We start from the raw sequence: 18280 nt of genomic DNA, 5'->3' as shown, positions 1-18280 counted from the left end.
TGACGCGGAGTGTCTGTCTGTATCTCTCGAGAGCAAGTGTTTATGAATCACAATGATCAAACAAAAACTGAGCCGAATAGAAAAGAAAGTTTGCCCGTCTCCTAAACTTCTCCGGTTTTATCCAAGTTATGGAAATACCACGTAACCAGTTGGGTGGACAAACCATTCGGATATCCCCCCCCCCCCCCCCCCCCTCCCTCCCTCCCCCTCCCCGCTGATATCATGGTTATTAAAAAATGCTCTGTGGTCCTCTCTGCCGCCCATCCCACACACGGGCTTCATCTTGCAAACACGCTGCCTTCGGGCACGCAGTCTGTATCGACATCTCGTCACCAATAACAGCTCGCAGGGGAAGATGCAGGTGGATGCCACTGTCAAACCTGAACGCCCCGACCGTGCATCTGTATAACCTGCGCTCGCAGAGTCTGAATGCTGCTCAGGATCTGTTTCTGATGCTCCACGCACGTAATTCCCAGGCTCATCACATCTCTGCGAGAGAAAAGCAAACAGGATTTAGTGCTTGTAATAACGAGAAACTGCAGATGCTGGTTTATACCAGAGATGTGCACAACTTGCTGGAGTAACTCAGGAGCGCAGGCAGCATCTCTGGAGATAAAGGATGGGTGACGTTTCGGGTCGAGAGCCTTCTTCACACTGAACAGTCTGAAGAGGGGTCCCAACCCAAAACGTCACCCATCCTTTGCCTCCAGATATGCTGCCTGGCCTGCTGAGTTAATCCAGCAATTTGTCCATCTTCAGGATTTAGTGCTTGTAGTCCATGTACTCATGCCTACTATAGCTGACAAGAATGAGGACCTTGCAAGTGATTGAATGAATGAAATGGCCGACTAAGTATAATGATCACACTGACATGATCAACTTGCACATAAAATAGTGCAGCACAGGAACAGGCCCTTCAGCCCGCAACGTCTGTGTCAACCAGACTGACATAATCAGCTTGTAAATAGAACAGTACTGCACAAAAAGTTGGTCAATTTCCCTTTGATCAAAGTGTTAACAGTGACCACTCGCTCCATTCTGTGTAGAAAAGAACTGCAGATGCTGCTTTAAATTCTGTTGCTTTCAAAGACTGTATCCTAATGTCTAGTTTGCTTTCACAGTTTAGTCCAGAGATTTACAGCATGGAAACCAACCCTTCAGCCCACCGAGTCCAAGCCGACCATCGATCCCCCGTTCTCACTAGTTCTATGTTATCCCACTTTCTCATCCACTCTCCACACACTAAGGCCAATTTGCAGAAGCCAATCACCCGACAAAGTCGACCATACTTCGGATGTGGGAGGAAATCGGAGCTCGCAGAGGAAACCCATGCAGTCACAGGAGGAACGTACAAACTTCTCACAGAGAAAATCCTAGGTCAGGATCGAGCTTGGGGCACGAACGTTGAAGATGCCCAAGCAAGGAGAGAGACGACTGTTTATGGGATAACCAGGTGGGGGCGACGGCTACAATGGGCGTTAATGACCAGTTTCAGTTGGGACCGTGAGATGGCGCCGAAAGCAGACTACTCTTGTAATGTAGACTCAGTGGGCTGATTCTATGTTTTATGTACTTATTGTACGGCACTAATCTTACTGAACTATATGCAAAATAAGGACTTCAACATACCTTGGTACACTTGATAATAAAGGAATCATTGAGCTATTGAACAGCAGTAGTCTGGGGTTCTTTCAAACCACTGTGATAGATGGTCATAGAAGGTATTCATAAGGCTTCTGTGCAGTAAGATATTATGCATCATACAGGTAGGTTTGCATTGGCGATAATTTTATGAATCTTGCTTTCGTACGTAATAACTTGTCGGGAAGTAGATATGATGGTGGCATTTAAAAATCTTATAGATTGGCCCATGGATATACAGAGAATGGAGGGATATTGGTCATGTGTAGGCAGAGGAGATTAGATCATGTCCAATCCAGCCAGTGGGCTGAAGGGCTTGTTTCAGTGATTTATTGCTTAATGTTCACTGCTCTATATATGTTAGACCATGCTCTTGATTTTAATGATCGACAATTACCTTTTTCTTGATATCAAATCTCTGATTTTTTAAAAATAAGTGAATATGAATTAATCAATCAAAAATAATAAATCCCAACATCACTAAACCCTGGAGATCAAGAGACTGGAGAGACAAGGTTAATCTGAGTTGCAAGTAATACTTCACATATTTCTCACACATGAAAATTCACACATCTCAACAGCGATCCTAAAATCAATGGAGTTTCAATGATCAAAGAACACTTGCAAGCTGCTTAACAGTAAAATCCACTCGCACTAGGTGCCTGAACAACACAAAATTACTGCGTGAAATAGCACAGTACCGGGAAGATATCACCCGTTATAAATAATATCACAAATTTAATTTTGGCCCAGATTACATTTTGAGGGGCAATATAGTGGTCGTTTTGTTGATAACTTTGGCATAACATGGTTAGGATTCTTCAGTGTTTGACTTTATAAGGAGAAAATGCTTGAGTATTGATGAACCTGATATCCTATATTAAAGTGGTTTATTTTCTCAACTTCAAATTAAAATCAGTGCAGCAAATGGCCAGTAATATTCAATGGTTAATTAATTAAAGAGCTGGAAGGTCAGTTGAAGGTCTGCAGTTGTGTCCATACTCTGGCAATGGAACTGGCAAGTGGCACCTGTAGATATTTTTGGACATACCCAAGTGCTTCATAAGTGCAATCTTCCCTCTCGTCAGTCCTTAAGTAATGTGCGTGCTGTTTCATACAAAGACCTGCCAAAATGTAAACAACATGTCTTTCTATGGTGATGTGAAGAATAGTCAGGGACGTAACAGGAAAGACATGCACCTGGTATAATACTTAAGCAGAAGTGTCAAGCAAAGAAGAGTCCCATGATAATCTCACGGGTAAAGACATTCTTACAGAGGCCAATTAACTTACAAACCCACATGTCTTTGGGATGTGCGAGGAGACCGGAGCGCCTGGAAGAAACCCACACTGTCACAGGGAGAATGCACAAACTCCACACAACTCCACTCCACCTGTAGTCGGGATCCAACCAGGGTTTCTGGCGCTGTGTGTTAGCTGCTCTACCAGCTAGTCTGAGAGTACATAGTCTTCACACTATGGCATTCTCAATTTGGACAGCAAATATGGGAAGGTAGACAAAAGTGCTGGAGAAACTCAGCGGGTGCAGCAGCATCTATGGAGCGAAGGAAATAGGCAACGTTTCGAGCACTTTTGTCTACCTGCGATTTTCCAGCATCTGCAGTTCCTTCTTAAACAAATATGGGAAGGTGTTTATTATTATCTTGCCTTACAGCCCTGCAGCCTGGAAACAGGCCCTTCGGCCCAACTTGCCCACACCGACCAACATGTCCTATCTGCACTAGTCCCACCTGCCTGTGTTTGGCCCATATCCCTCTAAACCTGTGCTATCCATGTATCTGTCTAACTTCATTCCAATGCTTGAAGATGTTCCTGGCATATGTGCATCTGACAGGCAAACTCCCAAACTTTACTGCTTTAGACCATGGAGTGGAGGAGTCAGAAGAATAGACACAAAAATCTGGAGTAACTCAGTGGGTCAGACAGCATCTCTGGGGAAAAGGAATAAATTATGTTTTGGGTCGAGACCTTTCTTCAGAGTCAGAAGGTTAGGTTAGTTTAGTTTAGTTTAGTTTATTTTAGAGATACAGCATGGCAACAGGCCCTTCGACCCATCAAGCCCATGCTGACCATTGATCATCCATTCACACTAGTTCCATGTTATCGCACGTTTGTCTGGTTTGCTTGAAAGCGTGCACCACCAGACTCAGGAACAGCTTCTTCCCCTCCATCATCAGGATTCTTAACCCACCTTCCATAAACGTGGGTACTGTTTGATTCACTTTTATCCCATTGAGGACATTGGACTTTGTCTGATGCAATACAATGCTGAGAACTATATTCTACACTATGTATCTTCCCCTTTGCTCGAGCTATTGTACTTGAGTTCGAACTGTTTGTGCCAATGTATGGCATATCTGATCTGTCTGTGGAATTCTCTGCCTCAGTGGGCAGTGAAGGCCGGTTCTCTGGATACTTTCAAGAGAGAGCTTGATAGGACTCTTAAAGATAGTGGAGTCAGGGGATATAGGGAGAAGGCAGGAACGGGGTTCTGATTGGGGATGATCAGCCATGAACACATTGAATGGTGGTGCTGGCTCGAAGGGCCGAATGGCCTACTTCTGCACCTATTGTCTATTGTTTGAATTGCATGCAGAATAAAACTTTGCACTGCAGATAGACGCAAAATGCTGGAATAACTCAGCGGGTCAAACAGCATCTCTGGAGAGAAGGAATAGGTGACATTTCGGGTCGGAAACCTTCCTCAGTCTGAGGAGGTGTTCCGATCTGAAACGTCGCCTATTCCTTGAACCGCTGAGTTACTCCAGCACTTTGTGTCTATCTTCGGTGTAGACCGGCATCTGCAGTTCCTTCCTATGCAAAGGTTTTCACTGTACCTCGGTACATGTGACAATAATAAACCTAAACCCAAACTTGGGAAAATGAAGTCTGTACACTTCCTGTGCAAATCAAAATGTTAGTTAGTTAGTTTTGTTTATTGTTACGTGGACAGCAAAACGATTTGGGGTGGAAACCAGTCAGCGGAAAGACAATACACAATTACAATTGAGCCATCCACTGTGTACACACACATGATAAAGGGAACCACATCAATGATCTTTAGTGCAAGATAAAGCGGACAAACCTCCAATACAAGGGGCATTCTACACACAGTCAATGAATTGTAGATAGACACAAACTGTCTATAGTAGATGCACAGAATCTCTTGCCCAGAGTAGGGGAATCGAGGACCAGAGGACAGAGGTTCAAGGTGAAGGGGATACTATTTAATAGGAATCTGAGGGGTAACTTTTTCACACAAAGGGTGTATGGAATGAGCTGCCAGAGGAGGTAGTTGAGGCAGGGACTATCCCAACATTTAAGAAACAGTTAGACTGGTACATGGATCGGACAAGTTTGGAGGGATGTGTACCAAGCACAGGCAGGTGGGACTAGTGTAGCTGGGACATGTTGGCGGTGTGGGCAAGTTGGGCCGAAGGGCCTGTTTCCACACTGTATCACTCTATGACTCTAATCACAACATTCACTCTCACACTGGCACCAGTGCGGAAATGCACAACTCGATGAGTTGTCCAGATCACAGATCACTTACTGCACTGTCATCCTTGCGACCGACTCCAGGTAACAGTATCCAGCGGCAGTGAAGTTGTCCTTGTACCGGCTCATCTCAATGGCCTCCAGCCACTCGCCCACCGAGTCAAAGCATGGGAATGCTGGGAACGTTTGGTCCATGAGAGGAATATTCAAGTTTTGAGGTCTGCCGAACAAAACAAAAGAGGATGAGATCACCAAAGTTGTTGAATGAGCCCTGAACATTACAGAGAGGCCGGTGCCACAAACGCTGTTGTCCATGTTATGCTTGTACCGAATGCTGTTGTGGGGACCAATCTCAACATTACAATGGTGCAAATTCAATACTTCAGTTCAGTCTATTCTTTCACATCTTTCTCTCATAGTAGATTCACTCATTGCTAGAATTTTATGTCTAATAATCAGGAAAGGCAATTTATCTCCAACAGAACACCACAGTGTTTATGATCGGATTAAAAAAAAACATAAGATATTTTAAGTGAACGCTCATGATACTAAATGATGAAACGACCTCTAGGCTGTCGCCTGGACCTGCATCATCATGTGGTTCCATCGTTTTAGTTCGAGTGAAGCCCCTGAGACCTGTCCTGTCAATGGGCCGCATGGGCTTTGGGATGAAAATGTTCATGGATTCAGCATGTTCAGCATTTAGAGCATGACAACAATGGTTGGTTGTGCATCTGGCACATCAGGGTAGGTTTCCCTCACACCCCACCCATTCACCTGGGCCCTGGTTGCCACACTCCCTTTAAACTCACCTAGATTAGATTAAACTTTATTAATCCCCTTATTCAGGGGAAATTCTGATGTCCTTGCAGCACACTAATAAAAATACAACATAGCATTCAAAAAGAAGTTCAACACAAAAACATCCCCCCACAGTGATTCCCACTGTGGGGGAAGGCACAAAGTCCAGTCCCCATCCTCTTGTCCACCCAAAGTCGGGCCTATTGAGGCCTCCACAGTCGCCGCCACGGCGCCCAGGTGCTTCGGCGTCGGCACCTGGTTCTGCTTTCAATTATCCCAGTTTTCACATCCTACACACTAGCGGCAATTTACAGAAGCCAATGAACCTACAAACCTGCACATCTTTGGAATGTGGGAGGAAACCGGAGCACCCGGAGAAAACCCGCATGGTCACAGTGAGAACGTATAATTGTTTAAGAAGGAACTGCAGATGCTGGAAAATCAAAGGTAGACAAAAGTGCTGGAGAAACGGTGCGGGTGCAGCAGCATCTATGGAGCGAAGGAAATAGGCAACGTTTCATGTGTCATTCCTAACTGTCACTGTATGTCATGTTGTCACTTGCGGGCGGAGCACCAAGGCAAATTCCTTGTATGTGAATATTTGGGTGCGGTCTATACGGAGTTTGTACGTTCCCCTTTGACCGTGTGGGTTTTCCCCGTGTGCTCCGGTTTCCTCCCACACTCCAAAGTCATACAGGTTTGTAGGTTAATAGGATTCAGTAAAGATTGTAAATTTTCCTTTGTGGGTAAGAATGCTAGCACATGGGGATTGATGTTCGGTGTTGACTCAGTGGGCTGAATGGCCTGTTTCCACGCTGTATCTCTAAACTAAACTAAACTAAATCTTATGGAGGAAAATCATTATTAGCTTGAGGTAGACTCGGGGTAAATTTGTTAATATCAGTTTTATTTCTAAGAATGGCAAAACAAGATTTAAAATGCGTCCCCAGGTGATCTATTCCTATGGAACTCTCTCTGCAGGCATCTGCTGTGTGTGGCTCGTAGGTTTGTGGATTTATTTACAATTTGTAAACTGTTCGCATTATGGACATGTCTCAGAAGCGGAAACTCGCCATAAAATGGAAGGGAGCCTCTCCGGAGGACACGGATAGGTGACGTATCAGGTCTGAAGAAAGGTCCCGACCTGGAAAGTCATCTGTCCACATCCTCCAGAGATGCTGCCTGACCCGCTGTTCCTCCAGTACTTTGTGATCTATACAAGATTCTTGCATCTGCAGTTCATTATGTATCTAAATGTACAAAAGGAGTTTTTAGAACAGATCCTAGTAACATAACTCATGGCTGGCTTAATGTAAGCTCTTGGGACAATATTATATAGGCCCTGTCCCATGATGCGAGTTTACCCAAAAGCTCTCCCGAGTTTAAAAAAAAATCAAACTCGTGGTAAGTACGTAGAATGTACGTAGCGGGTACGTCGGAGCTCGTGGATATCTCGTAGCGGCTCGTAGCGGCTCGTAACGCTAACGGCAGGTACTCAGGAAACGCGGAAACTCGTGAAGTTTTTTCAACAGTGTGAAAAATTTCCAAGAGTAAATAAAATACTCGTGATGAAATACCACAAGTTTGATTCTTTTTTTTAACTCGGGAGAGCTCTTGGGTAAACTCGCATCGTGGGACAGGGTCTTTAGTGTCGTTCTTGAACAACAAAAATGATTGTAAAGTCAGGAAATAAAAACAAAAATAGGTAGAGTTTCTGCTTTGGGCACAATTGATTTTGACAGAAAATCCCAGCGTTTTGAAAGGCGATTTGCATTTGTATATTGGTCACGCAGTACATTTGCCATGATCCACTCAATTGGGAAATATCCTCAAATGTAATTTGGAAGAAATTTGCTTCAGAAGAAATATTTCATGATATATTAAAAGCGATGGTTTGCTAAAGTTTGATTAACACAGTTCAAGATGGGGTTATTACAGAATGATAAGCATTTTATTCCGGGGCAGTGATCCACCATCTGTGAGAAATCCCATTTTAATATATATTGGAATAAAATGGAACAATATTTCAGGTTAGATTATGGTGCATTAGTCAGCTCTCAGTTGTGAAACAAAGTATTCAAAACATTTAAAAAAAGTTAGCAACTGCACCCAAAAACTCCTCTCAAACAGAGGAAACCAGGCAGCAAATGTTGTGTGGGATAAACCAGCATCTGCAGTTCCTTCTTACACATCTTACATTTACAAGTGTCAGGTTAGCGGCTGTTAAGATTTCATTGAATTTAGTTTAGAGATACAGCGCGAAAAGAGGCCCTTCGGCCCACTGAGTCCCTGCCGACCAGCGATCCCCGCACACTAATTTATAATTGTACCAAGCCAATTAACCTACAAACGTGTACGTCTTTGGAGTGTGGGAAGAAACCTGAGCACTCGGAGAAAACCCATGCAGGTCAAAGGGAGAATGTACAAACTCTGTACAGGATGAACCTGGATCTCTGGTGCTGTAAGGCAACAACTCTACCACTGCGCTACTGTGCCGACATGAAGCAGATGGTTAGTGATTAGGGATTCAGAATAGGACTTCAATGGATGTAGCAAGTCTATCATTGCTAATAAAGCAGCCCACAAAATAACGTAAGGCACGCGACCATTGGTCTGTCATTGGAAGCTCGGTGGAAAGTGCCGAGGCTCAGGCTGGCATTTACCTGATGCAGCCATTGGGGGTGGATTTCAGGGTGTCCGGGCTGCGTCCCATCTTGTTGAGGGTGCTGAGGATCTGTGCAAATTTAGGCCTGTCGTTGCGGTCCTTCTGCCAGCACTCCAGCATGAGCTGGTGGAGTCGCGACGGACAGTTCATGGGCGCAGAGAGACGGAATCCTTCCTCCACTGCTTTGATCACCTGCAAAGGCAGCACAGCAAGACAGAGGTGTTGCTTTAAGATGCAGACATGAGACCAGTGAAAACGCATAAGCAGTCGTATGCATGCCAGCAGTTTTCATGCTGCTGACATGTTACAAGGCTCCATACAAAATTATACATTTTAACGAACAAAACACAAGGTGCTGGAGGAACTCAGCGGGTCAGGCAGCATCTATGGAGGGAATGGACAGACGATGTTTCGGGTTGGGACCTATCTTCAGACTGGCAGTTCACGGGATCCTGACCCAAAACGATGCCTTCCACAGGTTCTCTCTGACCCACTAAGTTACTCCTGCACTTTGCATTTTGCTCAACATTCCAGCATCTGCAGTTCCTTGTGTCTCCATGCATTTAAATATTCAGTGACGATAATATCTGTCTATGGATCACAAACTTAGCTCGATTAAGTTTGCAAAAGAAAATTAAATTACATCCTAAACATTTAAAAATCGGATGCAAATCTAAGCGATAAAGCATCATGTCCTGTCGACAAGGTTAAAACGATTTATTACTAATCTACGAGTTGAACACATGCTTGAATATTCAGGATGAAAGATGAAACTCACATCCTGGTTGGACATGTCCCAGTAAGGTCGTTCTCCGTAGGACATCACCTCCCACATAACGATCCCAAAGCTCCAGGCGTCACTGGCCAGACTGTATCTGTGGTATTGGATAGCTTCCGGGGCTCCCCACAGGACCAAGGTCTTCCTGCCCTATTTCAGAAAGAATTGTCAGGTTCTCATCAGTTTTAATCTCCAACACATCACAGGTGGATAGGGCGGTCGAAACGGCTTTCTGCACATCGGCCTTCATCAGACTATTGTGTATAGAAGATCATGTTGCAGTTATACGAGTCCACATTTAGAGTATTGTATTTAGTTTTGGCAGTCGAACAACGGCAGGGCCAACAGTGAATGGCAGGGCTCTGGGGAGTGTTGTAGAGAAGAGGGATCTAGGAGTGCAGCTACATCGTTTCTTGAAAGTGGCATCACAGGTGGATAGAGTGGTCAAGAAGGCTTTCATCAGCCAGAGTACTGAGTGTAGAACATTGAGAGTATTGTGCTCATGTTTGGGCATCATGTTACAGGAAGGATGCTGTCAAGCTGGAAAGGGTGGTGGGACGATGTTGCCAGGACTCGAGGACCTGATCTATACGGAGAGGTCGAGCAGGCTAGGGCTTTATTCCTTGGAGTGAAGGAGGATGAGGAGTGATCTTATAGAGGTGTACAAAAGCATGAGAGGAATAGATCGGGTAAATGCAGAGTCTTTTGCACAGTGTAGGGGAATTGAGGACCAGAGGACATAGGTTTAAGGTGAGAGGGGAGAGATGTAGTAGGAACCTGAGGAGTAACGTTATATTAAACTCAGAAGGGGTTACAAGGTTGTGGTAGATATATGGAACGAACAGTCGGAGGAGGTGTTTGCGGCAGGTACAATTGCAACATTTAAGAAATATTTTAAAAGGTACATGGATACGATAGGTTCAGAGGGATATGGGCCAAATACAGGCAGGTGGGACTAACGTGGATGGGGTATCTTGGCCGGCGTGGGCCGAAAGGCCTGTTTCCAAGTTGTATGACTCTATCCCAAATGGTAGACTCTACACCCTCAACCTCTCTCCGTTTGGAAGCCAAGGAAACTTCAAAAATCAGAGCTGCTGAGACTCAACAAAAGTTTTACTCCCTTTGGTTCGAATGGCCAAATAGTACAGTTCTTGATTCATCTTCCATGTGAGGAACTGAGTGTTGGATTCAGTTGTGGGCACAACTCCACAGGAATCACGCATTGATCCGGGAGTGACACAGATTCAGACTAAAATGATTGCAGAGACAAGGCTTGTGTCCCCCAGGGATAAAACACAAAAGGATGATCTAACTGAGATAGTCAGGTGGTGAAAAAGGTTGATGGCGCAGGTGGGAAAAAAGTTAACTGCGATAATAACAGCCAGAAGAGGCAGTTGAGGCTGGTACAATAACACCAAGAAACACTTGGATGTATAGGAAAGGTTGAGAGGGATCGGAACCAAATGCAGGCAGATGGGACAAGCTGAGTTGCACCATGTTGGTCGGCACACACAAGATGGTTGAAGCTCCTGTTTCTGTGCTGTATAACTCTATGAATCAATGACATGGTGGTGTCACCTTGAAATTGCAACACAGGCTATTAGGATGATGGCAAGAAGTGTTTGTTCACAAGGTGTAGTTAAAATCTGGATTATATTACAAGACAACTCCTCCCCCTTCTGTTGTGGGGTAGACTGAGACTGACTCCTCCCCCCCCTCCCCCCCATCCCCAATCCTTTCCACTCGTCACTTTAATATCATGTATTTTGTGTTTTTATGACAGTTGACAGATCAATTTCCCTTTTGCGATAACTAAAGTTCTATCGTATCGTATCTTAATGGAAAATTCTGAAACCAAGACTGAGTTTAATTTGTGACAGTGTCATTGGTTAAGAAAGAAAGTGAAGGCGAAGGGTTTAAGATTAATATTGACCAAGATCTAGATCAATGGTAGAATGGGCTTGAGGGGACTGATCTGCTTCTTCCTGCTCCTGGTGTTCTGAGCAACCCTGTCAGCGTTTTACAACAAGATGAGAATGAGAGTGGGGAGAACATTTCAGTGAGGATTTTTCTTTTCAGGAGAAGTTACGGTTTGTTCATTCCATAAGTCCAAGTCCATAACTCCTTGAAAGGGGCAAGACAAACAGATAGAGTGGTAAAGAAGACATATTACGCTTGCCTTCACCAGTGGGGGCACTGTGTCACGAAGTCATGATGTGGCTCTATATGACTTTGGTTAGGCCGCATTTGGAGTATTGCAGTTGCTGCATTACAGGAAGGATGTGTTTTTGAAGAGGGTGCAGAAGAGATCTATCATAATTTTTTTGCCTGGATTAGGGGCTACAAGGAGAAGTTGGACAAACATGAATTGTTTTCTCTAGAACGCGGAGGGGAGACCTGATAGATGAGTCACAAGTAGAGTAAATAGTCAGAAACTTTGTCCCAGTGTGAAAATGTCAGAGACGAGAGGGTATAACTCTAATGTGAAAGAGGCAAAGTTTAAGGGAGATGTGCGGGGCAAAATTTGTTCTGCCCTCGAGAGCCCACAATTATAAAACTACGAATTGGGGCAAGGATGGTATTGGTGTGGAACGTGGAAAAGTTGACTGGAGTGGCGGACAAAGAGGAATGCTTTTACAAGTGTGATGACAAGATTGAAGAGCATGCATGTACCGTTTGGGGTGAAGGACAAGGCAGGTGGGAATAAGGAAGCTGGGATGATAAGGGAAATTGAGAGTATGGTCAGAAAATACGGAGGCTTGGAATAGGTATCGGCAGCTGGGATCGTGTATCCCTGCAGGAGATTCGGGCACTGAGAAGTATACTTAAGAAAGAAATAAGTAAGCCAAAAAAAGGGGCAAGCTCCAGCAGATAATATTAAGGAAAATCCTAAGAGATTTTATAGGTATATTAAGGGATGGATGGTGACTAGAGAAAGAATAGTGCCCCTCAGAAACCAAACCTCTGTGTTGAGCCGCAGGAGATGCACAAGGTCCTCAAAGAGTTTTTAGTTTAGTTTAGTTTAGAGATACAGCACGAAAACAGGCGCTTCGGCCCACACTCTCCAGTAAATTACCGACCACAGATCCCCGCATATTAACACTATCCTACACACACTTGGGACAATTTACATTTCTGCCCAGCCAATTAACCTACAAACCTGTACGTCTTTGGAGTGTGGGAAGAAACCAAAGATCTTTGAAAACAAATCTACTCAGGCCACGAGGAGAACATACAAACTCCGTACAGACAGCTCCCGTAGTCGGGATCGAACCCAGGTCTCTGGCACTGTAAGGCAGCAACCCTACCGCTGCGCCAACGTGCTGCCCTTTTACCATGGAGAAAGACTGAGAAGACACGTCTTGTGGACAGTCTGTAATATGGTGAAGAAAGCTCTGGATTCCTAAGGCGTATGAAGATAGATAAATCTTCCAGGCCTGATCAGATATAGTTAAGGACACTGTGGGATGCAGGAGAGGAAATTGTAGGGACCCTGGCTGAGATAGATGAAGATGAGATAGATTAGACACAGATGAGGTGCCAGAAGACCAGAGGTTGGCTATTGTTTTAAAATGGACTGCAAGGAAAAGCCTGGGAAACAAAGACTAGTAAGCCTAACGTCTGCGGTAGGTAATTTACTGGAGAGAATTCTGAGGGATATTATATATATATGCATTTGGATAGACAGGGGCTGATTAGGAATAGTCCACATGGAAGATACATGGAAGATGGTGTCTAACAAATCTGATTGAGTTCTTGAAGTAATCAAAAAGGTTCATGAGGGCAGAGCCATAGGCATTGTCTCTATGGACATCAGCAAGGTATTTGATAAAGTTCTGCATGGTAGGCAGCTCTGGAAGCTAAGATTACATAGGATCCAGGGAGAGCCAGCCGACTGGATAGACAATTGGCTTCATGGAGAGCGATGGTGGAAGGTTGTTTTTTGGACCGGAGGCCTGTGACTGGTGGGGTTGCCACAGAGATCAGTGCTGGGCCCAGTGGTGCCTGTGGTTTATACCAGTGATTTGGATGAGAATGGGCCTCATTCTGCAGGTATGGCTGTTGGCTTACAGTACAAACTGTCTCTCTAGTGCCTGCTGACAACCCATGAGAGCCTCCACTAACACAGCTTCCAAGCCAACTTCCGAGAATTTTAAAACTGGATGAGAATGTACAAAGCATGATTAGTAAATTTGCAGATGACACTAAAGGGGATGCTATCGTAGCCAGTGAAGGTGGCTATCAAAAATGACAGCAGGTTTTCGTTCAGGTCAAGGGGGCTGAGGAATGGTTAATGGAGTTTAATGCGAATAGGTGCAAGGTGTTGCATTTTGAGAAGTCAAATCAGGGGAGGAACTTCACAGTGATTGGCAGGGCCCTGGTTAGTGTTGTAGAGCAGAGGGATCCAAGAGTTATGGTACATCATTTCCTGAAGGTAGCGTTACCGGTAGATCGTGTGGTCAAGAAGGCTTTTGGTATATTAGCCTTTATTAGTCTTGCATTTAAGTATAGAAGCTGGGATGTGAAATTACAGCTGTACAAGACGTTGGTGAGACCGCATTTGGGGGACTGTGTTCAGTTTTGGTCACCCTGCTACACAAAGAATGTCGTTAAGATGGAAGGATTTCAGAGAAGATTTACGAGGATGTTGCCAGGACTAGAAGGCCTGAGCTACAGAGAGAGGTTGTGAAGGGTCACAACCCGAAACATGACCTGTCTATGTTCTTCAATGATACTGCCTGACCCACTGAGTTACTCCAGCACTCCTAACATTTCACCATTTTCCATTCCTCATGTCCTGTTAGAATTTGTTTGTACAACATTGTCCCTTTACTTCATGTTGCTCAGTAAATGTTCTTTCACTGAGCTGCTAGCCTGTAGACAAGAAGGCACATTTCCCAGCATGGAGTGTCAGCGCTATCAGCAATAACCTACAGTTTCAATACACGTCGCCACTGTTTAATTTATTTTGTGCTTGACATTCCCCTTAATCATAAAAAAAAATAGTAAGATTAAACGAGAACTTACCAGTTTGAAGTTTGATCTGTATTTTATGAGGAGTTACGATGAGGGATTACGTGAAGAACCCGCTCAGTGCGCAGGCGCGGCATACTTCCAAGCAGCGGCGTGGAATCACAGATAGACACAGTTATTTTGAAGTAAACATAGTAAAGATAAGGAGACATCAATTTATTAGTTTGATCCATATAATGAGGGTGGGAGCGGAGGGCACGTAATCCCTCATCGTAACTCCTCATAAAATACAGATCAAACTTCAAACTGGTAAATTCTCGTTTAATCTTACTATTTTACTTCGGAGTCACGTGAGTGACTACGTGAAGATTTCAAAGCTCTGTGATTTCAAACAGTTTCATTTCACTCACTGCCGAAGTTCTTGAGGGAGGAAGTGTTATCGTAATGAACCAATGAGTCTATTTGTAGAAAAACACAATGGTATTTTTTAAACAATAACAACAAAGAATTAAGTTGCTCCCCTGGGCTTAAATTAAATATTTGCAGTTCGCAAATCTTTACTGCAAATAAACCAGGTTTTGCCAACGGCTTATTATAAAATTTCTGAACGGTCTTTTCCCTTCCCACCATCCTGCTGTAGCCAGGATGTGGTGTATAGGCATGTCCATTCTTTAGCCGTCGACATGGATGCTGCCCTGGTGGAATAAAATTTGTACATGTTAGTGTTTATCCCAGCAGTTTCTAGCATCTGCTTGAGCCATCTCGCAATGGTTTGGCTCGTACCCCACCATAAGGTTTTTGTGACTGACCCACAAGGCTTTTCATCTCCCTCGAATATTCTGGTTGTGTCTATGTAGGATAGTAGGTAGGTCATGGCGCATAACCGTGGTTCTGGTGGGTAAGCCACGACTGGATTAGGTGTTCCTGGTCTGCTCTGTTTGACCAGTCGCTGGATAACGACAGATCTGGTCTGGAGCTGTGATCATGTTGTCCAGTCGCAATAGGTGTAGTGACTGGACCCTCTGAGCGGATACAAGTGCCATCAACCTAAGCGTCTTTAGTGTAGCTTGCTCGAGGCCGGGGGATCTGGCTGGTGGCCATTCCGAGATATGTCAGGACCACACTGATATCCCAAATATGGGTATACCTGGGCTTAGGGCTTGATATTGTAAATGCCCTTCATCAGTTTTACCACCAGTGGATGGGATCCCATCGCCTGTTGTCCTGCCGCTGGTTTGAGATAAGCAGAAAGAGCACTCTGCGCTGTGTTGATGGCACTGTAGCTGATCCCTACATCGTGGTGTAGATGGCCAGGAACTCCAGTATGTTGGTGGCTGTAGCTGTTGCGTATGTTGTCCATGTTTCCTGGCAGTACTTCTCCCTTTTTTGATGCTGGTTAAGTACTGCCTCTTGGTGGATGTTCGAAGGGATGCCGACATGGTGGTGATGGTTTGTTTGGACAATCCCAGTTCCAGGTAAGGTCTGTTCAAACTTGCAACCCAGGCGTTTAATTTTCTCATGGCATGGGTGTTTAGCTTACCTGGTAGGTAAGTAGCTGATAGCCAAATATGTCTTTCGACATACCATTGCCAAATCATGTTGACCAATTTGTCGCATGATAATGATTTTATGCCACCCATATGGTTAATATAAGCCATCACCGTAGTATTTATCAATTTGTAACCGAACATGCAAGTGCTGCATATTAGATACATATGCTTCTAAACCATAAAAGGCGCCCAACATCTCTAGATAGTTAATGCCCAGTGTAAGTAGTAATGATGACTCTAGTTTAGTCCATCTACCACTTGTGCTGGATATGGAGTTGGTCGCTCCCCAGCCTTGAGCACTGGCATCTGTTTGAATAACTAAAGTAGGGTTAGTGATAAAGATAGGGCTGAAACTATGCCAAACGTTTTCTGCCCACCACTGTAGCTCTGATATTGCTTCAGTGGGTAAGTTCATGACACGATCATAGTGACCTGTATGTCGTTTTATTGCCCGTACCTTTGCTCTCTGTAAATTTTTTGATAGTGCAAAGGTCCGAATTGTGTAGCCGGAAATGCTGCTACCATTTCCCCAATTACTCTTGCTACTTGTCGAATAGTTGGTCGCTCGTTGACCATTAATTTGTTGCATGATTGTGCTAATTCAACCATTTTTGCCTTTGGCAAGGTAACAGTCATATGGACTGAGTTAATTGTGAAGCCCAGGTAGTCCATGATAGTGGATGGCTTCAACTTAGATTTATCTGGATGTAGGACGAACCCCAGAGTTTCGAGGAGCTGTTTTGTAGCTGATACTGCTGCCACAGCCAATTCCATCGTTTTCCCTACTATGAGAATATCCTCCAGATATGCCATGACAATATGTTTTTGTTTTCTTAGTATTGCCATGGCTGGGTTCAATATTTTGGTGAATAATCTTGGGCTGAAGTTCGCCCATAGGGCAATGCTTTGTACCATCCAGATAAATTTTAGGTATCTGCGATGATCCTTGTATATGGGTACTAGATAGTAAGCATCTTTAAGATAAATGCTTGCCATGAAGTGTCCGTTGGAATTCAGTTGTTTGGCAGTAACATATGTCTCCATTTTGAAATGTATATACTTAACAAATTTGTTTAGTGAAGTTAAGTCAATGATGATGCGACAGATACCATCTTTTTTGGTTTTAGTGAATATATTCGATACAATTTCCAAAGGTTCATGTTTGGTCTTTTCGATGACCCCCTTTGTGATAAGTCTCACCAGTTCAGCTTGTCCCTCACGTTTCTCTTTGACGGAGGGAGAAATACCCTTTGGGGCCATTGTTGAACTGGCGGTGTTTTTTCTGACATGAATTGTATTTTATATCCTGTAATGTTGTTGAGTATATACTTGTCACTCGTGACCATACCCCATGCTTCTTTAAACAAGTGTAATCTCCCCCCTGTTAATAAAGCACCCTTATTCTCTATATGCTGGTAGGGACCAGACCCACCTACCTCCATGGTTATTGGCGATTCTGTTTCTTCATTTTCCAGAAGATTTTGTTCTGACGTGCTGGCGATGTTGGGGGGAGGCGCATTTTCCAGAGGGTCTGCTGCGGGCCCTGATCTGAAAGATCTTTGGGGATAATGTGCGGACCCCAAGCGTTCACCAGTCCCATATTGCGGACGTCGACTGGTGGATGCCGTGGGGTGCTGCCACTTGGGTATCGGAGGTCTTGGTTTGCTCGTCCCGGGGCCTGCCCTCATTAGGCCGAAGGTTTTTGATGCTTCCTGCATCTCCTTCAGTTTTTATTGAAATCTTTCCCAAATAGCAGCGCGTCCGTCTCCGCAGCTGGGGCTTTACACAAGCCAGCAAATTTGGGATTGAGGGCAGGTCTTATGTTTCCCTCCAGAGATTGTTGATCTCAAATTGTGTGGTACACATTAATGCCAGCACATCCTGCTGGCAGGTATCCATCTCCGTGGTCTCCACGGAACGAGCAAAGGCTGTGATGGCTGACGTCAGGAGCCTTAGGATCCGCTGTAGCTTGAGTTCTTGGGTCTGGATGTGTGACCCACATGCCCCCAGATTTGGCTGTTGACACTTTTTACTTTGAGGGCCTCACCGTTTTCTGGTGCTGTGTTGTTTCAGCACCTCAGCGAGCACCTTTTCCAGTAATGGTTGATGCTGGCCGCCATTCTTGGTTCCAGCGGTGCTCCAGCCCGTGGGGTTGCTACAAGCGGTCCATCACACCCAACAGCTCTTCATGTTCCTGCACCCCTGGCATACTCCCGAATTCGTCCGCCTGCCCCTGTTCCAGACCAGCCCAGCCCTGGTCACCAATGCTAGCCTCCAGTAATGAGGGAGCAGAGGGCAGTGCATGAGGCACATTGGAGGGGGTGCCTGACCTCCCTCCGCGAGAGCGCTCTT

General features: G+C 44.7%; 1 protein-coding gene across 1 annotated transcript in view; it reads right to left on the bottom strand.

The window, feature by feature from the left end:
* Positions 1 to 218: 218 nt before the first annotated feature.
* Positions 219 to 18280, bottom strand: part of epha10 (EPH receptor A10) — a 497371-nt gene continuing 479309 nt past the window's right edge. The window contains exons 14-17 of the mRNA XM_033045476.1: positions 9405 to 9554; positions 8625 to 8818; positions 5216 to 5380; positions 219 to 489 (exon numbers count right to left, since the gene is read on the bottom strand). Of these exons, the coding sequence (XP_032901367.1) occupies positions 375 to 489; positions 5216 to 5380; positions 8625 to 8818; positions 9405 to 9554 (624 nt within the window). The 3' untranslated portion in view covers positions 219 to 374. The remainder of the gene's footprint in view (positions 490 to 5215; positions 5381 to 8624; positions 8819 to 9404; positions 9555 to 18280) is intronic.

This window comes from Amblyraja radiata, chromosome 27, assembly GCF_010909765.2.
Source record: "Amblyraja radiata isolate CabotCenter1 chromosome 27, sAmbRad1.1.pri, whole genome shotgun sequence".
Classification (NCBI taxonomy): Eukaryota; Metazoa; Chordata; class Chondrichthyes; order Rajiformes; family Rajidae; genus Amblyraja; species Amblyraja radiata.
The sequence above is the reverse complement of the archived record's forward strand: the minus strand, read 5'-3'. Positions and strand labels throughout refer to the sequence as shown.